The 23,797-nt window shown below is 39.1% G+C and overlaps 2 protein-coding genes across 2 annotated transcripts; both read right to left on the bottom strand.

The window, feature by feature from the left end:
• Positions 1-2,664: 2,664 nt before the first annotated feature.
• Positions 2,665-15,865, bottom strand: pias4a (protein inhibitor of activated STAT, 4a). The gene is made up of 11 exons (XM_017478967.3): positions 15,778-15,865; positions 14,544-14,928; positions 14,346-14,430; positions 13,848-13,889; positions 11,900-11,990; positions 11,457-11,585; positions 8,313-8,418; positions 8,104-8,177; positions 7,363-7,523; positions 7,132-7,280; positions 2,665-5,831 (listed from the first exon to the last, which is right to left on the bottom strand). Exons 1-11 carry the CDS (start codon positions 15,802-15,804, stop codon positions 5,560-5,562), a joined length of 1,521 nt encoding a protein of 506 aa, XP_017334456.1. The 5' UTR covers positions 15,805-15,865; the 3' UTR covers positions 2,665-5,559.
• A 2,591-nt stretch (positions 15,866-18,456) lies between these two features.
• On the bottom strand, positions 18,457-23,537 carry scamp4 (secretory carrier membrane protein 4). Its single transcript, XM_017477891.3, has 7 exons — positions 23,403-23,537; positions 22,995-23,011; positions 22,304-22,432; positions 22,033-22,189; positions 21,845-21,946; positions 20,529-20,646; positions 18,457-19,691 (listed from the first exon to the last, which is right to left on the bottom strand). The coding sequence occupies exons 2-7, from the start codon at positions 22,999-23,001 to the stop codon at positions 19,509-19,511; spliced, it is 696 nt and encodes a 231-aa protein (XP_017333380.1). The 5' UTR covers positions 23,002-23,011; positions 23,403-23,537; the 3' UTR covers positions 18,457-19,508.
• Between the last annotated feature and the right edge of the window lie 260 nt (positions 23,538-23,797).

Genomic DNA, 23,797 nt, shown 5'->3' with positions numbered 1-23,797 from the left:
GGATAACGTTGCTGCCTCACAACTCTATGGTCCCCAGTTCATCCCTTATCTTGTTACTTTCTGTGTTGAATGTTCTCCCCAAGTCTGAATGGGTTTTTGTCTGGTTCTGTGGTTTCCTCCCACCTCCAGAAAAACTACCAGTAGGTGGATTGGCTACTCTAAATTGCCTCTAGCTTTAAATGTGTGTCTATTATGACTTACCACTGACTGGCATCCCTTTAAACATGCCATTTTCTAGAGACATACAGTGCATATAAATGTCTACACACCTCTGTTAAAATGGCAGGGTTTTGTGATGTTAAAAAAAAAAAAAAAAAACTAAACCAAGATAAGTCATGTCGGAACTTTTTCCATCCTCAACGTGAAATTACAACGTATAAAAATTAAGTGAAAACAATCAAACATTTTAGTGAAAAATAGTTTAATAAAAAAAAACAATTTATAATAATCTGGTTGCATAAGAGTGCACACCCTTTTATAACTCAGGATGTGGCTGTGTTCATAATGAACCAATCACATTCAGTCTCATGTTCAAAAATAATTATCATATAGTTGTCATCAATGGAATTATTCTGATTTACCCCAAATAAGGATTAGCTGTTTCTGTTGGATTTACTTCACACCGTCTTGGTTTCTTCTGACTGCTGAGGCCATGGTCTGCAAAGAACTGACAAAGCCTGTACAGGGTCTCACTGTCAAAAATTATCGATCAGGAGAAAGGTACAAACAATTTCCAAAACATTAGATGTACCATGGAACACCGTGAAGGCCATCATCAACAAGTAGAGAAAATGGAGCACCACAGTGACATTACCAAGAACAGGATTCCCTCCAAAATTTATAAACTGACAAGATAAAAACTTACCAGGGAGACTGCCAAGATTGAGCTACGTAAATATTAAAGGAGCTGCAGGAATATCTGACAAGTACTTATTACTCTCTGCAAGTGACAACAATCTCTCATATTCTTCCCATGTCTGGGCTATGAGGTATGGGGGCTAGAGGGAAGCCCTTTCTTACAAAAAAAACATCCAAGCTCAGTGATGTATTGGCAAAATGTATTATGGTCTGATGAGACCAATTCCAAAAGCTATGTTTGATGCAAAAAAAAGCACATCAAGAGAAAGAACACCATACCCACATTGAAGCATGGTGTTGGCAGCATCATGCTTTATGACTGCTTTTCTTCAGCCAGAACTGGGGCTTTCATCAAGGTGGAGGGAATCACAAATAGCTACAAATAATAGTCGATTTTAGTGCAAAAGTTTCAGGTGTCCGCTAGTAAGTTGAAGATCAAAAGGAATTTCCTCTTTTAGTATGACTGTGACCCAAAGCATACATACAAATTAACAAAGGAATGGCTTAACCAAAAGATGATCAATGTTTTTGAAAGACTTAGCCAGAGCCCAGACCTGAATCCAACTAAAAATCTGTGGGGTGACCTGAAGCAGGCTGTGCACAGGAGACAGATCTAGAATGTTTTTGCAAGAAAGAGTGGGAAAAGAGTCAAGTCAAGATGTGCCACGCTGATGGACTCTTACCCAAAAAGCCTGAGTGGTATAATAAAATCAAAAGGTGCTTCAACAGTGTATTAGTTTAGGGGTGTGCACAGTCATGCAACCAGGTTATTATAGGTTCTATTATTTCCCCCCCCTTAAAATGTTTGTTTTCCACTTAACTTTTATACATTGTAATTTCACATTATGAATGGAAAAGTTCTGACGTGATTTATCTCGGTTTTATTTACTTGCATTACAAAAACCTGCCATTTTAGCAGGAGTCTGTAGACTTTTTATAACCACTGAAAATGTTGTGAAAGTTCCATTATATAGAAACTGTATCTTCCATCACTCAGTTATATAAAGACTGTACTTTGTCTTTGTAGCTATCTAGCCTTCGGAATTAGATAATGCCATTAAATAGTTAGTAACATTTGTTTGGGCTTAGCTAATTTTTCAGTGTTTTTAAAACTGGATTGCAAAGCTACACAACAGCTTCCTGTCTGGAAGCATCTGGAAGAAGTTTCAAGCTGCACAGGTGAGGGAGAAAAAAAGAAAGGTACACATTGATGATTGTACCGATTGAGCAAAATGTTCAGGAACAAGTTATACTTGAACATATATCACAGTTACCTTCAAACAGAGGTGGAATATACACCAATCATAAAGGACCCAGCAATGATACAAGTGCTGCAAGATGGGTAAGTAGGTCTCGGTACTAACAAGTGAACAGACTTTAAATAATGGATGATTTCTAGTAAGTTGTTTTTGTGTACTAGGTATGACATCTAGTGGAAAGATGCAGTAATTGTCTTGTTTAACTTTAGATCCCACCCTCAGTAGGGCCTATTTGTTCATTGATAAGCTTTTGTTTAACTGAGCTAATTATGGTATAAAACATTCATCTTAACTAACCACTTTATCCTAGTTAGTGTGGTGCCTATGCTCTGAACACTGCGCATATTCCCATTCTGGGCATCATATTGCCTCACTCCACTCCCAAATTTAAAGTTACCACTCCACCCACTGGAATGTTTTTGGGGAGGTGGTAAGAAAAGTGAAGAACCCTGAGAAAATCCAACAGACAGGAAGCTGAACTCAGGATCGAACCCGGGACCACTGCTACAAATGGTTATTTAAAAAAGGACACTGGAAAGCCAAATACTACATTTTTTTTTAAATCAGTTTAATTCATTGCACACATAAATGACAGTATGATGTCCTTTAACTTTTTACATGTTTTTCCATTTAAACAGGGACCACCAAATACTTGACTCCACAGCCAAATCCATTGCAGAGGGCATGAAAGAATTTCACTGATTTAATTATCGCTTCTGAAAGTGGCAGAAACCAACCACTAAAATTTGATCCAAGACCACCCACTAGAGCAAATTGGAGGCAATTCAAAATTTGATAAAATATTATTTATTTTTTATTGGCTTTTAATAAACATGTAAAAAGACACAAACAACAATTACATTGCAAGCCACTGCCCATGCTATCTCAAGCACTGTAATAAGAAGGGATGTCACCAATCAAGATTCACCTCCAATCCCACTTCAGGTCAAACCACAGATTTATTTAAAAACAAAAACAAAAAACAAACCAAAAAAACCAAAAAAAAAACCAACACAGACTCGACACTTCACCAACGAGAAGCTGAAAGTCATTCTACTTCATATAAATGAACCTTTATCTATCCAATTCTCTTCTAACAAATTTTATAAGCATAGAATGGAAATCTATTCATGAAGGTCCTAATTTAAAAAAAAAAAAAAAAAAAGTCAAAATGTGGTCCAGTTGGAGGACAAAAAACAGGGACTAAAAGAGAAAAGAACATGCCAACATGAGCACTTTTGCTTCTCAACAAAAAACCTGAAGCTATTATATTGTATATTGTGGACAATACATGGAAGACCATATGCAGACTCGCAAATCAAAATGAAAATTGACTTTCTTCACCGTTATGGTTTTCAGTTAAGACATTCCCTTGCAGAGATGGAATACAGTACTGACACTGTTTTCAAGGTAGAAATAAAGAGGATTTGGGGGGTTGGGGGGAGGGGGGGCAGGTGTGTCACTCAGAGTAGTAGACATTATGCAGTGGTTTCTCTTCCTACTCACGGAAATTGATTTGCAAGCTGTGAGCCCCTTCTTGCTAACATTGTACCTGGTACTCCGGTATTATGGCTCGCTAATCGAATGATTTGAATGAGATGAGATGGACTCTGAACCAAAACCTTGAGTCCCCTTTCAAGCGGTCAGCCTCCATCTCCATGTATATAGTGTCACATGACCAGCCCACAGGCGAGTGGATTACAGACTTCTGCGACTTCTGTGAATGGATACAACAAAATCTAGTATCTAACCCAGTAATCAGAACCAGCCTCTGAACCATATTTCTTTCCCTTCCAAAAACTAGCACTTCCAATAGCACTGCACCCTTCTCAAATGCCTCAGTATGTACAAATAATACAGAATGCTATTCAAAGACAAGTGATTAAAACAATAAATACAAATTTTCAAATGCCAAAAAAGAAGAATGTCGCATGTTACACTGATTACCGATTCCATATCACGAGATTAAGCCAAGAGATCCATCTCACGACAAAAATAAATGACATCCAACATCAATGTCTGATTCACAGGGCTCACAGTGGAAACAAAGTCTCCTATCAGTTTCAAACCAAAAGGTCCAATTAAGGGGAAGGGGAAAAAAAAAAAAAAACATGACTGACTTGAAAGAAAGAAAAAACAATTGCACAATTGGCTTAGATGACTTAGATCCCTATCAGAGTTCATGCGGTCACTGAATTTACTTCTACGAGTGATTTAAATGGCCGTTTGTTTTCTTGGCAATGTCTGGGCTTCTTTTCAACTCCATCTCCTCCCCCTGCCTTCCACAATTTTAAGTTCTCATGAAAGCAGCTCCATATACTTCACAGCCTTTGTTATCAAAGCCACAAAAGTGAGACTCAGTCTTGCAATCATCCGTTTGAGTTCAGATGCATAATCATCAGCTCCTACTGTACAATATTTACCTGCTGGAACATCAATTTCAAACGTTCTCACAGTTTGAAGTGTTGACTGATTATGAGAGAGCATTCCTTATTTCAGCTGGGAGATAAAGCGTAGCTCATGTCTGTGAGCAAGTCTGATTGGAAATCCATCGCTTGTGAGAAAAGTCCTGGGCTGTTTTAGTGAGATTTCTAAGGGCACGAAATGATAGCAAGCGAGTTTTCTTTCCAGTGTTACAGAGTATTTATTATTTATTTAAAAAAAAAAAAAAAAAAATCAAGTCATGTTGTCTAACCTTTCAAGTTGTGGTCAAGTTTGCCTTTTGACTGAGGTAGGTTGTCAATTTCCATGGAACAAAAGAGAAATAAAGAGGGGACAAATAAATATATGAAAAACAAACCCTTACCTTGCAAATCTGGCCAAAACCATGCAGAATTACAGCGAGAGCCGAGAATTATTTTGGCTTTTGGATAACAGCTGCTCCACAATATATCTAAACCCAATGGAAATTCCTCTGTATTAAGTATAGTTTGTAACATTTTAATCCATACTTAAGTTTTTGAATCTAACTCGCAGTTTTGTCTCTGTATACGCCACTAGCGATTCTGACCTTATATTGCTGACGACGAATCTTTTTAAGCGTCACCTCACAGAACTCGTCTATGGTGAAAGCTAAAAATGCCTAGGGTGTCTGTGAGGCTCAGTGGTTTGGGCTGGAAATACAAGGTGTGGGGGAGATGGAAGAGAAAGAATCAAGGGTGGTTTAGAACTCCTCCATAGTTATTTAAAGGGAGAAAACAGTATCAAGATGCCGTGGAGAAGACAGAGGATGGCTTTAGTGGGCATCTATGGATTTCCAGTGGTGTCATGAGGATGCCCACCTGATCCAGAGGTCAACAGTTTGTGCACGTGTTCGTATGTCTGTATGAGTATTTTGGGGAAACGCATTTTAGGAGAGAAAGCGATGGGAGTGAAGGGATTTTTCTAGGGCTCAGACCTGAACCCATATCCCCTCTCCCTCTGTCCGTATCTGCAGCCTGTTTCAGTATGCAGTGACAAGATCTTTGTCATAATCGTATCGGCCCCTCTTGGGCGCTGGGCTGTCCTGGCTGTCGTCTGTGTCCTCGCTGTCCCCAGCCCCCCCTCCAGCCTCTTCTTCATCTGATGAGTCATCCAGCGTAAGGTCCACCACTGCCCCTCCACCTGAAGGTCCACTGGCACCACCCGTGCCTGCCGTTGCACCGCCCGATGCCGACCGTCCCGTCTGGCTTGTACTGCTGTGTGCTGGGGAGTGGCCGTTCGTCTCAGGAACGCCTGAATTGAAAAGATAAGTGAAAATGTAAAAATCTAAATCTTAATTTACGGGCCAGCAGCTACGGGTAATGTTCACATCATCCATCAGAACATGAAGAAAAATTCTTTGTGATTTTGACCGTGGCATGAATGCTGGTGCCAGACAGGCTTGTTTGAGTATTTCTATAACTGCTGATCTACAGGGATTTGCACACTCAACAGTAGAGTTTACTCAATGATGCAATAAAGAAAAAACATCCAGCAAGTAGCAGTTTAACACCATGTTGATAACGGGGTAAACAGAGAATGGCTAGATTTAAACACAAAGGGGAGTGATTTCAAATCATGGAACAAGCATCTAGCTGCAGATTATCCTGCTTATATCATGGTCACTTGCCAGCAATGAAAAGATAAAGCTGTGCAATATGTGACTGAAAAGTTACTTATTTTTAATTTTCGCTAGTTATTTTGTATACAGGTCGTTAGATCTAGAATTCTGCCCGCTCTAAATCAACACAGGAAGTACTCATTCATTTGAATGCATTATTATAAATAGTTCTTAGATAGAGAGAGAAGTGCGTGTGTGAATTACCTGTGTCTGTGCAGTGTCTCAATTAATAATGAAGCTGTGAGTTTAACTACATGTATGCAAATGTAACTTACTATGGGTAAGTTGTTTATATGCAGCTTGTTAATTTAGAACGGTGATTAAAATGATTGGAATAACCTGTGCATTCATCAGTTTGAACTCGCACCTTCTGGCCAATCAGAATCAAGTATTCAGATGGTATAGTATAAATCCAGCTAAAAGTCTTATGTCTCTTGTAAAAGAAGCCTGAGAGGCAAAGTACAACTGCATTGATAAAGTAACTGACCGCAATAAATAAATTTAACTGCAGCAATAAATTAACCCCCCCCCCCTCCCCCTTTCTTCCCTTACTTTCCCTCTCTGTTAACAATACAGATGCCTCACGAGTTGCCTTTTGCTTCTGTTAAAGGCAATACTAATTTCTGGTGCAAAAAAATATGAAATGAGGACATTAGTTAGATGCTATTCTGGGGTGTCATCGAAAGGTAGCAGTAGCTCAGAAGCTAACCTAAACCGTTCCAGAATGACCCAGCACTCTGAGCCTGGCTTCATCATCACCACCTGAGATACACGAAGAAAACAAATGTACTGTGCATGTGTAACGTAGCGGTGGCTCAGTGATTAAAGTTCTGCTCTTGTGATCAGAATGCTGAGATTTATTTATTTATTTATTAAATGTTCTAATTTATTCAGAGCTGCCAAGTCCTGCTTTAGACACAAAGAAAATCTTACATATATCCACAACCGGATACTCTGGAGTGTGGTTATTTTCCCGCTCCCTGTCCTTTTCTTTGTCGTCTCTGATTGGTCTCCATGAGCCATCAGTCAAATACTCGATCTCCTCCACATCCTCAGTCTCTTTCAGGATTTCAGAGAGCAATCTGAACCAGAAAAAAAGGAGCTTTTAATTAAGCAGCTCTTCTTGTACCATAGGAAGAGTCATTAGCAACACCCTCAGCTTACCCATCAATGGAGAGCAGCTCAAAGGGAGCAGGTTTGTCACATACAGGGCAGGTCCATGTGGGCTTCTTCTCGTTCATTTGCAAGAAGAAGACTGCATCGAAACACTGCAAGTGAGCGCAGGTGAGCGCCCGGCACGGCACTCCCAGACGCATCTTCACCAGCTGATGGGACACACGGATGGTGAGCGTCACATATACTTCTCCAAAGACAACCGCTTATAATAAACAATCTTTAAACAGTTCACTTTTCTCAAAAGCATTTCATTCATATTGTTGAGCCAGACTTCCTAAAGATGAACACTGAAATAAGTATTACCAAATTATTCCAGCATCCCTTTTTAAATTTGTATTCATTTTTTAACAATCTTTTGCTGAATGTAATATAGATTACAATAAAGACATTGTAAAGCTTTCTCTTACATACACCTAAGCTATGTTTTAAGGAAATGAGAAGCCAAAGCCTAAAATAAATAAATAAATAAACAAACAAACAGATAAATAAATAAATTAATAAATAAATAGATAAATAATCCACTGCATGGCAAGATCATAGTACTTTGCAATTACATGATTATTACAAATTCAAGAAACACCACAAGGGGCAAATTTTATGTCTGTAATTACTACATTCACTTATAAGAATAAAATATTGAATTAGCTTTGAAACATGATTGCTGCAGTTCAACTCATTATGTTTTGGGAAATGAAAAGAAGATCTGAATGAATAAAAGGACAGACATACTGGACAGATGAGAGACACTCTCAGTCCTGTAGTGGTGATCTCACTCTCTGGATCGAAACGCAACTTGTCTTGAACTGCAGGCAAACAAAGCACAGGTCAATCCAGGAGGCATTAAATGCATCAGACTCTTAGTCACTAAACAGCCCTTGGTTACCAAAATAATCTGCTGTATTTATAGGTAAATAAAGCTGCCGGTTATGGTGACTTACTGCGTTCACGACATCGCTCAGCGCTCTCTACTGAGCACTGCTTGAGCTTAGTGAAGAGCTCTGCAGATGTGAAGACCTTCACCAGGTAAACAGCCACGGAATACCGCTGTAATTAGGAAAACAAGTCACTGTGAATGCAGTAATGTCAGGTGAATATTTTTGGTCTTGCTTCAACAGTATAAAGATAGATGGGGTGGGGGTTCCTTCAATCCCTCCCGTACAGTTCCAGTGACTTGGACAATCTATAGCAAAGCGTTTCATAATAGTGTCTCGTGTAATATGTACATAATCACACACCACTAGACTTGTCAGTGCATAGTTATTTAATAATAAGATATCATGGGTATGCGAGACGTACTGCCATTGCCAGCCAGATCATAATTGTAGACGGAGTTGTGCACATACATTTTAAATATTTTAAAGGGTAATAGCTACCAGCTTTGTGTGCTATTCTACAACACTACTAAGAAAACATCACTTAATTGTTAACTCAGCCTGAGTGTTGCAGTTTTAAAAACAGCCACATTCAACATATAAAGTGTTCAGTTTATGCATATTTTGAAGATGACCTCCAGAAAAAGGCTGGTTGTTGTATTCATTGTTCATGTACCCTTAAATAAACAATGTATCCATATACACACTATATATACACACTAGGCGTTCTGCTATAGTCTGTGTTCCCGGTGTTACACTGTGTTTGTAACCGCCCCCACTGTCGTTCTGATTATTTTTTTAAATAGTAATAAAAATCATTTAGTTCAGTTAGAGAAGGGACGCTACAATTGAAGTTTAAACTGAATTACAATTTAAATTCAACTGAACGTGTCTGCTCAATTCAGCATGAGCCGAACGCAGAGTCACAGCAGAGATCAGATTTATCACGTAACAAGAGTGAGGCGAGCTGACTGACAAGACGATGGCGGAAGATTTGGTTTCAAAAGTTCTATGTTTAATATAAGAGTTTGTCATTGTACTGTTTTGTTGTTGTGCTTTTCATTAAGAATAATAATGAACCAACCATTCAAGCAATTGCTGCCCTGAATTGCCACGAATTCAAAAGCGAAAGTGAAATGCGCACAACTACATGGGCATTCATAAGTGATTTAAAAGCGAGGGGGAAAGAGGGAAACGCCCCCCTGGTAATACCGGTATTACCGGTGTCGTCACGTCAATTAACCGGTGGGAAAATTCTCAGTCACATCCCTAACACACACTTATATATATATATATATATACATACACACATACACACACATACACACACACATTTTCAATTTGCATATTCATAGGCATGGGCCCTTTCCATCAGTGTAAAGATTCCTAGTTTGATTGTTTCTAGGCCAAACATTAACAGTCAACAGCTAATAAATTTAAAAAAATTTCACTTTACCTTTATCCAAAACACCCCTTTCTGTACTATTCTACCATTTTACTACCACTATATTTATTACTACTTAAAGAGCCATGAAACACTAAGCTACGTTTTCTGAGATTTTAACATGTGTGTTTGTGTCACACATCATAAAAGACAATGTTAACATCCGTTAATTTTTAATTGTAATAGAAAACTGGTTAATTCTGAGCTTTTTTCCTGCTATTTTTGTCTTCTGGGTTTAAGATCTAAACAGGCAGTTACGTGGCAATGTACTATAGTACTTCGATGACGTGTTCATGAGACATGAATTCTTATCCTATGAAAAGACACGGTCTCTTGATTATTCATGACGGCACATGGTGCTTTTCCATCCCATCATGGTGGTGCTTTTGCATTTCCATCATGATGGCACATGGTGCTTTTTCCATCCCTTCAAAGGAGGGATGGAAAAGTGTGTAAATTTTAATCATAACAGTTTTACTTGCCTTTTGCACCAATTAACTGCTTAAAGCGCAATGGCCCACTGGCGGGCCGTCGCGTTGTAAAGTGCACAACTATGCTTGGTGCCCGACTATTTTTTGCAAAATAGCTCTACTTAGCAGTTTTCTGTTTAGTTGTTCAATTCAGCTATGCATACATTTCATACAGCTGAAAGTCACTTTTGGATATAAAACTTTGATGCACGGACATTGCATTAGATGATGGATTCTACCCTCACCAGTTCATCTGAACACTGCACTCGGGCAAGTCAGCCAACCTGACAGGAAGTACCAGGTGTCGGCGCCGAGACTGTAAACAAAAACAGGGCAAACGCAGAGGTCTGTGGGCTAAGCTAAAGGCTAACCATCATCGACCTGCACTACCTAGCTAACGTAAAATGTCAAGCGAACAAGACTGACAAACTACGGCTTTGGATAAATTAAGAAATACTTATGGATTGCAATGTCATGATTCTCAAGGAAACTTGGCTCAACGGCTGCGCTCCAAACAGTGCGACAGATCTAGAGGGACGCAGCTTTTTCAGAGCAGACAGAACAGCAGTGGACACTGGTAAAGGCAGAGGAGGTGGTGTTGGCATCCATGTAAACAAAGGTTGGTGTACAAACACTGTCATTACTAAGACATGTTACTCTGTTGATGTTGAGTACCTCATTATTAAGTGTAGACCCTTCTATCTACCACGTGAGTTTACATGCACCATAATCACTGCCGTGTACGTACGCCTGGAGGCTAATGCTAAACTAGCCATGAAAAAACTTGAGGCTAGCATTAGCAAGCTACAAGTAGAACATCCAGACGATGCCTTTATTATTGCTGGTGATTTTAATCACGTCAATCTAAGGACTGCACGTACCAAATTTATGCATGTACATTTATATGTATTTAATTACACAAAGTTACTATTAATCTGTTATATGTAATATATGTAACCGGGCATTCGGTTACTTTTAAAAGGAAAAAGACACATGGTCAATATATTTCATTGGACTTTAACAGCTATAAAAATCTTACAATTCTTCAGACTTTACTGCTGATTTTTTGTGAGAGTCGGCATGGGCCACTGACATGACAGTTGCTCGCCCCTCTCTTCCTGCCTTGCCCTGCCATACCCACTCAACTCCCTTCTTCTAATAGCCATTCATACCCATTTAAGTTGCATTTTTCAAAATGATTGAGAGGTAGACTTGAGCTGAAAGAGGGGGTTACATGACCCTTCAAGTACATTGCAATTACTCCTAGGATCTTTTTATTAAATCTTTATACTATACCTTTCCAAAGTTGCCCCATGTGATAGTGACTCTGTTGGTGGCTGTCGAGAGATGAAGCCAGGGGGTGATGTTTATAGGGCGACAAGGACGACGAGGTTCCACACCTGGTTTATTGGAAGGATAATAACCCTGGAAATGATTGGTGGAGAAGCAGATGAGAGAAAATTAGCAAATGTGCCAAGTGAAAAATCCACACAGAAATTTATCCTGCATAGAAAGGAAGCTCTAAATACAACTGTGTCTCCCTAATAACAGGCTTGTTCAGGGGAGACTCACTAGGAGTCTGTAATAAATCTGAAAATCCTAGTTAAAATTCATGCCAAAAAGTCAAAATCTGGAAATTTATCCTCCTACCACAGGCATTATTCACTAGCACAGGAATCCAAACAGAATAGGCAGGCAGGCAGGCAAGCAATTCATAGATCTGCCATGAACCTACTTACAGGAACATGACAGTAGGACTGATTCACTTTGACAGCAATATTGGGAGGGTACTGATCCTCCTGGACACCAATGGAGTCAGTGTAACAGATTCTGAAAAAGAGCATCGCGAAGGTTAATCGTTCAAATCTACTTTACAAAATACATTTCATATTTTCTTTTCACCAGAGCCCATTCTTTGTATGTGAATTACTGAGTAAGCCAGATGAGACAGCAGCAGGAACAGAGAAATGACTAATTTAAGGGGGGGGGTGTTAAATAAAATTTAAAAAAAAAAAAAAAAAAAAAAAAAAAAAAAAAAAAAAAAAAAAAAAAAACAGTTATGCTGTTGGGAGACTTATTTTGCTGGCAGGGTTTGTGTCCAGTCGTCCCCTTAGTCTGGCCACACACTTGAAGACTTTAAGCCCGATTTGCACCCTCCCCAACTATGAGGCTGGTCACTACCGACTTTTAGTCCAAAAAATGCTCAACTGTGTGGGGCGATTACAATTATTTTACTGCTCTGAATTGAGTTGGAGCCTCTCCGATCCCAAATCGTAAATATCAAACATGTTTTGGGATTTTGGAGGCTCCCGAATTGGGAGCTACAACTTGAGATCAGTCTGCCGGAGGCGGGATACATACAATAGCCATTGACAGCAAGCTAGCATCACCAACTGGGTGTTGTGTGTTTTTATAGCGGAAACACAGCACCCACAAACATGCAATGAAAGTGGAGTATGGTCCAGCAACAGAGGCAACTAAAGTATTTTTAATGGTATGATGAGCCTAGGATGCTGCGCTCTCAGATTCTTGAGAGAGCGTTAAATAACTTTCTGCTGTATGAATGAGGCAGGTGATATGTGGCTAATGAACTTAAACAAAACTACATTTACATTTATTCACTTAGCAGACGCTTTTATCCAAAGCAACTTACAAATGATAAAAATACAAGCAAAACGATATATCAATACAATACAAGTAGTGCTACCATACAAGATCCATTAATTGAGTTGCAGAAGAAGCAAAGTACACGGAGTAGAGATGTAAGTGCAATTTTTTTTTTTTTTTTAATTGGTCAGGTGTTCATGGAAGAGGTGGGTCTTTAGCTGTTTTTTGAAGATGGTGAGAGATTCTGCAGTCCAGATTGAGGTTGGAAGTTTAATTTAATTTAATTTAAATGAAGTGTGCGTGATATTGTCTTCAGAAGTCACGTTTGATTAAACGCAAGTTTCTGTGAGATCTCGTGTCTGTGAAATCGTTACTACAGGTGTGTGGTCTCGTGTCTAGTGTGTGTGCATGCTCAGGGGATAATAACGTTAAAAATCGGTTGAAACTGCCCTTATGTCTGTGGTCTCCCAAGGCTTTAAAATCGATTAAGGTGAAAATAAATAAATAAAAATAGTTTTAATCATCTATGACCCCCCCCAGCATTACAGAGTCACTAAAAATTAACACAAAAGGTCTTCTGACCGATGAAGTTTAACCTTTGATGAAATATTTCTATCTTAATGGGAGTAGTCTCTTCCAGGTTGACTCCACCCCATCTACAGGACATGAGTGCTCACTGAATGGTTTGATGTAAATAATGTAAATAATATGCTAAGGGCTTCACTGTCACCAGATCTCAACCTGATTAAACACCTGTGAGAGATCTGGACTGATGTGTTAGACAGCACTCTCCAGCCCCAGCCACAAACATAAATAATTTTATTTTTATTTATAAATAGCCTGTGGTGGCCCGAAACCTTACTGAGACACTTTGTCTGTTTCTGTTACCCATCTCAATTTCTGGATATTTTATTTATATTATACAGCTAATTAACCAGTTTCGAAGCATCATGGTACATAAATATGGCATACATAAACATATCTGGATTTGCTAAACAACGTATGAAGAACAGGACTCGACTCTGATACATTCAAAAATAGTTGACTAGAACAACCCTTTTAATATTCTGACAGACTTACCTAAGGACCACTTGGACTGATTTCACTCCTGGGCGAAGTTCACTAAGAACACAAGTGTAGATAAAAATTAGGAGTCATTCCATTTTGCATTCGTTAAGTAAACTGAATGTGTAAACAGATTGAATATTCTAAACAAACTACACATGAAAGAAAAGATCTGTTTTTGCAGAACTCTCAGTCCTATTAAAGATATCAACCTCCAGAAAAAACAAACACTTTGCTCAGTTTTGTCATCAGTGTTTGGTCACATCCCTTTGTATTGCTGATTCGAATGCGAATGTAAAAAATAAAAAAATAAAAATCAATGCCACCAAGAAAGGTTCGATAGTGTGTCATTTGGTGTTAGTCACGGCATTGGTATGAAGTATGTGATGCAGTCATAGAAAACCAAGTATGCAAATACTTTAATCCTAGCGACAACAAAGCGTATGTAGAGCACACACAGTTTTCTTTCAGGACCCAGGAAGTCGAGAATCTGCAGCAATCACATCTACTCACCTGGAGTTTCGGATCTCGTCTATTTGGCTCTGTGTTAGTTCAAAAACACACTGACTATCCTGTAGCTTCTCACTATTCTGCGCAACTATAAAGTATGACAAAGAAGATAGAATTAACTGTTAGCTTTTTAACATTTAATCATTAAAAGGCAAACAACGGAAACTAGTTGGACTTTGTGAATAGATAAATATGACATACTTAGCTCTGTAGGTGGCAACAACGTTTCCATGTTCTGGTAAAAGGGCAAGGGCACTAGTTTGACTTCGGCTGCTGGTGGAGCAGCCAGCTTGGGTATGCCATTGAGGTAGTCTGTGCCCTGGGCTATGTTTCGTGGGGACGAGTTGATCGTCGGATAGGACACTGCTGGTATCCCCTCCGGGCGACGGGCAGCCAACCATCCGGGTGCTTTGGGAAATCGCGTTTCGTAGAGCTGCCTGACGTTCTTCAGCAGCTCCGGGCTATATTCTGTCTGCACCAGTCTCAAAGCTCGCCCCACCAAGTCCTGCTTTAACCCACTTTTACTGCGCCCCATAGAGGCCAGCAACGTCTGCAGGTCAGACACCCGGAAACTCTTCACCATGTTCTATGCACAGTAGAAACAAGAGTGCAGAAAAAAAAGAGAGAGACAACAGGCAGAATCAACAGAATGCATGTTAAAAGAGTGGTTACAAAACAGTGTTTTGTTTTTTCCTCAAATGTAGTGCTAATTATCTGATTACGCGCAAAAAAAAAAAGCCCCGTCCCTAAACTTTACCCATCTTTTCAAAATGAATGCTGCAAACACAAACCCAGGAGCTATAACAAGCAGTTTTTTTCTTGCCTGTTAACTAGTAAAGCTCTGCAACATTATTTACTCTCAAAGGACAACTGCAGACTGAGTACAAATTCAAATATGTTTTCAAATAGGAATGCACACTTAACTTACACAGTTTGCACTAGTAAACCTATCAGGAATATTTACACCAGCTGTATCCTGCACAATAGGAGACCATGAGGACCAGTGCAGGGAGGCACCGGGCTCAGCTCAACACCACTCATTTACTAGCTTTACTTCTACTCTTGACGTCAGGAGGTGCATGAAGTGACAGTGCTAGCTGTTCTGCTTTATTTTATTTTATTTTTACGCTTCGGGATCTGTTTTGAAATTAGAAGTGACCCTGGTTTCCTCAGTGTAGCGCCTACTTTGTGAGCTGGTGTTTTTAACAGTCCCATCATTCATTTCTACTAATGTTAGCCAGTAGCGGCTAACCTGAGCTACGTCCAGGCATCAGTGCCAACCGCAGTTTATAGACTACCAACTATAAGAAATGACTTCAACTGAACCCCCTGCTCTGAATCAGTTCTTATCGTATACAAATACACGACAACCGGTCTTTCTTGGTCTCGGGGAGCTTTTAACTTTCTGCACTAAAAAATAGCTCCATCTACTTACCATCGCTTCTACCAGTTCGGCCGCCATCTTCACAAAACAGCCCCGCGAGAGCCTGAGAGGAAAGGCGGCAGCGCACCAATGAAACGCGCAGGAGCGATTCAGTAAGAGCAAGGCGCGTCCAATCAGCGCTCTCCTCCGTGCCAAAGTGGGCGGTGCCAATATGAAACAGGCGGGCTGCGAAGATTTAAAACGACAGTACAATTGAAAAAAACGGACAGATTCCAGTCAGGTCTATCCTTCCTAACAGGCCTCTGGTTCTTGTTAACATATACAGTGATGTCTGAACCTCATGGTCTTATTGGCCCGGTTTTAATAGTCTGGATTTACGACGAAACTCGGTATGTTTTCAATTCAGACTTCGCCATGACAACCGGGTATTACGCGTGAAGTGGAAAAGAGCGCGTGGCCCCGACAAGTCCGCTCCGTTGCCAGGAAATCCATTTCATAAGTTTTACAAAGCCAGGCCTGAAGAGATAAAATGCTTTTGTTTTAGTTTCTATCTCCTGTTGGTATTTTAGATGATGAAATTTATATACCTAATGAGATATTCGTGTATAGAACACGCTCTTGTCGCATTATACGATCAGAAATAACACAATGAACGATGTTCCTGCGAAATACAACGGAAAAAACAACAACAGAATGGGAAAATCAATTTTGTCCATTCCTCACACAACTCCATGTCATGTTTTACTTGTCTGGTGGATGTGGTGGGGGATGGGAGGACAGGGAATTGTACAGAACAACGTTTGTGTGAAAGAATCAGGGCTGTGCATTGATAGGAACTGATTTATAATAATAATAATAAGAATAATAATAGGTCCAGAAGTGTATTTATACACAACGAGATTAACACTGTAGGATTGTTCACCAATTAATCGACAACTTGAACATATTTTGTAAAGTTTAACATTTCCAGAGGCTATAAATATTAAATTATATAACACAATTGTTTTGTGTTTGGTGGAAGGCCTACAGATTTATATTTTTTTAGCTGAGCACGTTTGGTCTTGTAATTACTGACAGCGTCTCCTTCAGGAACTGAGTGGATTTTTATCCATGCAGTTAATGTCTGATGCAAAACACTAGGGGGAGCTGTTGTGCTGTGCTTCACAAATCTAGTGTAGAGTGTACACACAGACCAGCAATAGCATAATGTCTACCTATACACTCACAAAATACTATATTGCTATATTATGAACATCTGTACACCTACTCATTCATGTAATTATCTAATCAGACTGTGACAGCAGTGCAATGCATAAAACCTGGTAGATACGGGCCAGCAGCTTTGGGTAATGTGATCTCAATGGTTTTGACTGTGGAATCACTGTTGGTGTAGGATGGGCTGGTTTGAGTATTTATATAATTGCTGACATCCTGGGATTTTCACACACAACAGTCTCTATTGTTTACTCAGAATGGTGTAATAAAGATAAAACATCGAGCGAATGGCAATTTTTGCAGATGGAAATGCCTTGTTGATGTCAGAATGACAGAAAGACAACAGTAACTCAGACAACCACTCTGTACAACTGTGCTGAGCAGAAAAGCATCTCAGAATGCACAATACGTTGAACCTTGAGGCAGATGGGCAGAAGACCATGACTTAATCATTGCTTGAATGCCTCAGCCTATTTGAGTATTGTTGCTGACCATGTGCATCCCTTCATGGCCACAATTTACTATCTTCTAATGACTACTTCCTGCGTGATAATGCACCATGTCACAAAGCAAAAGTCGCATCAAACTAGTTTCATGAACATGACAATGAGTTCATTATTCTTCAGTGTTCTCCCCAGTCACCGGCTCTGAATCCAGTAGAACACCTTTGGGATGTGGTAGAAAGGGAGATTCGCAGCATGAAAGTGCACCTGAAAAAATCTGCAGGAATTGCATGATGTAATCATATCAACATGGCTCAGAATCCCTAAGGAATGTTTCCAACATCTTGTGGAATCCATGCCATGAAGAATTGAGACTGTTTTGGGAGCCACCAAAACACATCAGTGTAACATTTTATGTTTGACATCTACATCAGATTATTTGCTGTTAACAATTGGATGACAATCATTCGAGATCTGACAGTTAAGGTTTTCTATATGGACTTTAAGCATAGTCATGAAATTAGTGACAGTTGTATCTTTAATATCAATTTTAGACAAACTGGTGGATTGATTCAGAAAAAAAATTCAGAAGGTAGGAATGTAAGGCTTAGAGCTGTTCCATAAAATGTGTAGCATCTTTCTAGGATCTTATCAGACTATCTGTTTTAGTATATACATATATAGTGTACAGTATACATGATATATTTATTACTGTATCACACTTATCTTAGAAGCAATTTGATGCTTAATCAAGCAACAATTAAACTGACCATCATTATGCCATAAATATTTGTATTTTACATGTATTTATTTGTATAACACTTTTACCCAAAGCCGCTTACCACTGAGCAGTCAGCAGATAGGGGCCTTGCTTAAGGATTCAACAGTGCTAAAACTAGCAGTGTTGGGATTTACAACCTTCAGATCAGTAGCTCAAAACCTTAACCGCTGAGCCACTCCTACCACTATAATAATATTGTTCTCTCAAATCAGCCTCAGTTTATGCAATAACTCTTCTAGAAGCTATCCAATCTTGTTAAATGTAACAGACCAAATTAATTCTTCCAAAGCATTCAAAAAGAATGTTTTTATTAAATTGCCACAAGTTAGTCGTCTATTTTACACATTCATCTTATCAAACCATAATTAACGTTATTACTCATGTTAAATCAAGTAATGAAAAAGTTCTGCACTCATAATCCCTCAAACCTTGGTTCACATGGCCACTCTGTAAACATACTGCTCCTAAAAGGAACATTACACAATTAAGAATGTTAGACAGCTGCAACATCAGCTAAAGGAATGGATATCTGATCAGCAGGGCACTGAAATCAAAAGTAGTGGTTATCTGAAAGCAGATAGTAGGAACAGCACATATCAAATAATAATATTTCTGCCTAAATGGATATCCACTTGCAAAACTTTTGGCAACTGAAAAAGATATTTATATATTTTCAAACATGCTAAATAGAATGAAGTTCATTCTTCACACATGCTAGATATAATATAGAAATTGAGGAGCTGAGGCAGAAATTCTGAACAGCAGAGAGAAAAACTGGGGGACAAAAAGCTGCACTTAAATGGAAAAAAAATGAAATGTTCTTGGCAAGCTGAAAAGCATGCAATGCCAATGCACATCTTCGGTGAATGAAAAGGCCAGACAAATAACATCAATTTCTGACAAATCAAAAGAATATACCTTTTAAAATAATTGAAAAAGATAATAAATCATGGTAATGCTGTATGGGGATTGTGTTATGTAAGGCATCGTTTGGCAAAATAAATATCATTGTTGTGATTTAAAGTACTACACTTCTCACATTTCTAGTGAAAGGCTCTGGAAAAGCTGCCCCTACTTTAATGTGTGCAGCATCAATCCAATTGATTGTGTTTATACAGTAATATTATTTACATCAATCAGAATGTAATTGAGATGTTTCTTATGCAGACACTTTTGTGGTGCAGCTTGTTAACAAATATGTACAGTGGATTTTTAAAGTCCTTTTTCTGTATTGTCAGCATTTCACAGTCATGCTGTTCACACAGAAGCATGAGATGACTGAGATGAATAACGCGCAGGGAGAAAGGAGCATTCTGGCTCCATCTGGAGTCCGGAGTGGTTTATCACCACGGCCTGTTTTCTGGGTAGCTGGGCACAGAAGCGGGGTATTGGGGGAGACTGGGGCCGGTCTCAGCAATGGCATTGAAGCCAGCTTCTCTCACAGGGGCATTCTTCCACACACCGGTGCTCCATTCTTCCTGGGCACGCTGAAGGCTGCCTCCACCACCACGGTATAACCTGTGAATCTAAAATAAGGAAGACCATTGTGTAATATTTAACATAATTCCACACAAAGTCCATCTCCCATGACCAAGCCATAAACCAGGGGTATTCAAGTGAACCTTTCAGTTACATAATGCTGTTGTTTTAGCAGAAGAGTTTTGACTGTTAGCTTCTCTTGTACCTTCCTTATTATTAGTCTGAGAGTGCATTGTGAAATCTTGCACCACAAACCTGCCTGAGGTCCATGAACTTTCCACCTGCATATTATCAAACAATTGTCATAACAGGGATGTTTAAGGTCTTTGCTATGGCTCTGCAGCTTTTTCCACTAGACTGTTGTTTAATAATTTTAGGAAGAACTTTAGGAAGCTCCATCACCTCACCATAACTCAAGATTTTATTCTTATTTTTGATTTAGTGTGAGCAGCATCAATCCAATCGATTGTGTTCATACAGTAATATTACTTACATCAATCGAACAATCGGAATGTAATTGAAATGTTTCTTACACAGCCACGTTTTGTGATGCAGTTTGTAAATAAATGTACAGTGGATACAGGATATTGTGCAGTTTTAGGTTAAGGGTCTGGCTCCAGGATCCACCAGTGGCAGCTTGGCAGTGCAGGGCTTTAATATCATGAAATCCTCTTGATCAGTAGCCCATTGAGCCACCACTTCCCATTTAATTATTTTTTTTTTATAAATGTATAGTGAAACATATGTAAGACAAATATCAGATTGCTGCAGAATTCCCATATTGGGCCATCCCTAGTACTCAAATACAGGAAAGAGTTTATTTAATAATAATTATACTCATGGTTTGTTGTTAAACTGGTGTAAAACGTGTCTGTCATACTCACCCTGATCAGAACCAGTCCCATAAGCACAGTGACTACAGTGAAGAGCAGAGCGGAGAAGAGCATAACCACACCAGAGCCCACATTAGTGCTGAAAAACATCACCGTAGCTATCCAGCCACTAGAGTGATTTAGGAGGGAGGGAAAAGAAGACAGAGTTAGCCATTACCATGCCTTGTCTCGCTCACATGAGCAGCTCCACACCGAATCATGTGATGATCAGTATCAGATTTCAGAGTTCTGTCATGCAGGCTTTATAAACTTGAGCTGAGATAATGACTTTATTGTTTATCAATCATTAGCAATGTCAGGCTAAAAGACTGCATCCCTTTAAGACACAATTAAATGTGTGGTAATAAGATATTTAGGTTTATGTTAGGTTTTGCAGAATTAATTCATTATCACAAGTAATGCGTGTTAAAAGTGTTGTTTAAAAAAAAAATTATGACTTTGTATCTCCCATTCCGTCTATGATATAAATATTCTAGCTTTTGAATTCTCTAAGCTGTAATAATCAGCCAACTGTAGCCCACACTAATCATGGGATGGTTGTCTTTGGATAACACTATAAACATAAACCTTTGCACTAACATGTGTTATGTCCATGCTGAGAAAATTTCTTCTTCAAGAAGCGTGATTAACTTTTCTTATTAATTTACAATAGGGCTTTTCATTCCTTGTCAATGTATGAGATTTGGGACACACCTGCAAAAGAGATGTAGAGAATAATACGCAGAAAATGTCCAACTTTTACCATGTTGAGTTAAGAATTATTTCACGTTTCACATTTTGGTCAATACTGAGCCAGACGCCAAAACCACCACTACTATCATCTTTAATGACCTGTGGTCTGTATTTCCTCCTATTGTTTGTCTTAAAGATTTTAAACCTAACCCTACTGAACTATATGCGTGGTAAGCACCATGTATTTGAGTGTTATCAAATATCAGTTAGGATTTTTTAAAGCCTGTTTGTTCTGTCATAGGCGCTACAAGGTACGAATTTCAGATTTATTCTAAACTTGGGCCTGCTGTACTCAGGGTGTTCTTGACCTGCAATCGGGTTATCAGTGAACATTTTAGAAACTAAACTACAGAGCTAACATTACAATTACAGTTTCCACTTTCAATTTGACAGCAAATGTCAAATTCAATGAAGCAAAAGCCACCAGTGCAACATAGTTCAAAATCGAAAGGGCAAAACTGATTATTATCTGAAACTTCTCAAAAAAAAACAATGGCAGAGAAGTTGGTTTAGTCACAGCTTTGTTTGGATACAAATGGCAAATTACTTCCTTATTGTGTTTGGACGATACTCACCATGCACCCCAGTTGTTTATTCCCAGGGTCTGAATGAAAGCAAGAACACATTGAAGGAAGAAAATGAAGAAGAACGCCATGAAGTTAAATGAACTGTCAGCCCTGTGGAAAAAGATAAATCAACCAGTCGAAACGCTTATTTGACTTATCAAACATTAGTTTTATTTCTTCCCTCTGGAGTGTCTTACCTAAATGCCTTGTAAAGTGGTCTGAACCAGCAGGTGTAACCGCAGGGACTAAACAATACAAGCCACAGGAGACCAAGCCCAAGGTTAACTGCACTGCCGCCGCCTGCCACCCAAGCTATGCAAGACACCAGGTTGACGCAGAGTGTAATCGAGTACACTATGAAAACAGAAATGTCAGTCGTCAGAGATGTTTTTACACAGATGTTTATGTTTTAGTTTGGCTCAGCGTCTACATGGAGGCAGTGGATTGTGTGAAATTGGTGCCGCTTACACATCCAAAGCTTGTAAACTCTGCGAACAATCTGTTGGTGAGGTTGGGGAATTTCCTCGTCAACATTTTGGTAGAAACACGGCTTAATGCGCAAAAACTTGGGCATAGGCGGGAAGTTGTTGACTCGCTCTGAAGAAGACAAGGAAATGCATTTTGATTAGACCTTGATTTCAAGTCCCCATCAAATGAGAGCCATGATTTGATTCCATATGTTGACGTATTTCCTTTAGAATCAGGAAGTCAGAGTAATGACGCGTCGAAGTGCTTGACTGATTTACACGACAGCCAAAAATGGCCTTGCACATAAATGTTAAATGAATTTGCACAAATTCTACCCCCTAGGATAGTTCGTTGATAAAACACACAACCAACACCACACAGGGAAAAAAAAACAAGTAAGCTGCTAAAGAGCTGCCACTGTAGAGCACCCTGGGGGCGGGACGTATTGGTTCTAGAGATCATTTCATTCCATGAACACAAGGCTAGAATAGAACGACTCCTAAAAAAAAAAAATACACATCTTTTTCCCCCTATACAATTCAAATAGGAATATCTCCAATTTCTTTTGTATTTAATTCAAGATATACTATCTTATTGGTGTCCATAACCAAAAGACTGGTACAATAATCTCTCAGTTTTCATTTCAAGGCCACTTTAAGCGTTTGGAAGTATAAAATTGTATATTACTCACCTGTCATTGTCAGGTCTCTGCGATATATCAGAAGAGAAAAACAAGAAAAGCAATCATTAACAAAATCACAGCAGAAAAGCACAGCTTTTACATTACTCTCAGCTAAGTTGGGCAAAAACCCTTCAGATTTGTGTACACAGAACTAGCTCTAGATAGAAAAATAAACAAAGGTAAACAGAGGAGCTAGACAGTAACTGCATATTGTTTCCGTTTATTGAGTAGGTGGCTAACTCCGAAACAGTATCCTCAGCTTAACAAGTTGGAGCACTCAACAACAAGTCATTCAGATTCTCTAGCGCATTAATGATAGCTGTGCATGTACATTAATTCACAGGAAAACGTTCATCCACTTTATTAATGGAATAATTCGTGTCTGAGTTTAGCAGATACCGAAAAGGTAATACCTACCAGTGGGAATATTAACTTTGATACAGCTGTAGTGTGTAATGCTGGCGGTCTCGAGAATAACGGGAAACAGATCCATGGCGCTTCTGGGAAATGTAGTTCTTATAGAGGTCTATTCCGTTCTCTATTCGACCAACAGCGCCTGCAGAGAACTACAGTTCCCATGCCATGATGAAAAAAGGGTGTACATGCAACGCTTGTGACTACCTAGGAAGCTAGAAGGTGTTTCTATTATAAAAGTTTTGCATGTAGTTCAAATGAATAAACTTTTTTTTTTACACTTATTTTTTTTTCACATCAGGTTGAGTATGCTACCGCTTCTGGATACATATAAAAAATTAATTCCCCAACGGACTTAAAATGATCAAAGACAGAGTTCACGTTTTTGCACCGCACTG

The sequence above is a fragment of the Ictalurus punctatus genome, chromosome 10, assembly GCF_001660625.3.
Source record: "Ictalurus punctatus breed USDA103 chromosome 10, Coco_2.0, whole genome shotgun sequence".
In the NCBI taxonomy this organism is placed as follows: domain Eukaryota; kingdom Metazoa; phylum Chordata; class Actinopteri; order Siluriformes; family Ictaluridae; genus Ictalurus; species Ictalurus punctatus.
Note: the sequence above shows the minus strand (reverse complement) of the source record. Positions and strands in the feature narration are given on the sequence as shown.

Coding starts and splice junctions, on each gene's coding strand:
- pias4a (XM_017478967.3), bottom strand. CDS start 15,804: ATGGCGGCCGAACTGGTAGAAGCGATG. Junction 13,890..14,345: donor GACGAGATCCGAAACTCCAG/GTGAGTAGATGT, acceptor TTGTGTTCTTAG/TGAACTTCGCCCAGGAGTGA. Junction 8,178..8,312: donor TGAGCGATGTCGTGAACGCA/GTAAGTCACCAT, acceptor GTTTGCCTGCAG/TTCAAGACAAGTTGCGTTTC.
- scamp4 (XM_017477891.3), bottom strand. Junction 20,647..21,844: donor ATAAACAACTGGGGTGCATG/GTGAGTATCGTC, acceptor AAATCACTCTAG/TGGCTGGATAGCTACGGTGA. Junction 19,692..20,528: donor TGGGACTGGTTCTGATCAGG/GTGAGTATGACA, acceptor TCCTTATTTTAG/ATTCACAGGTTATACCGTGG.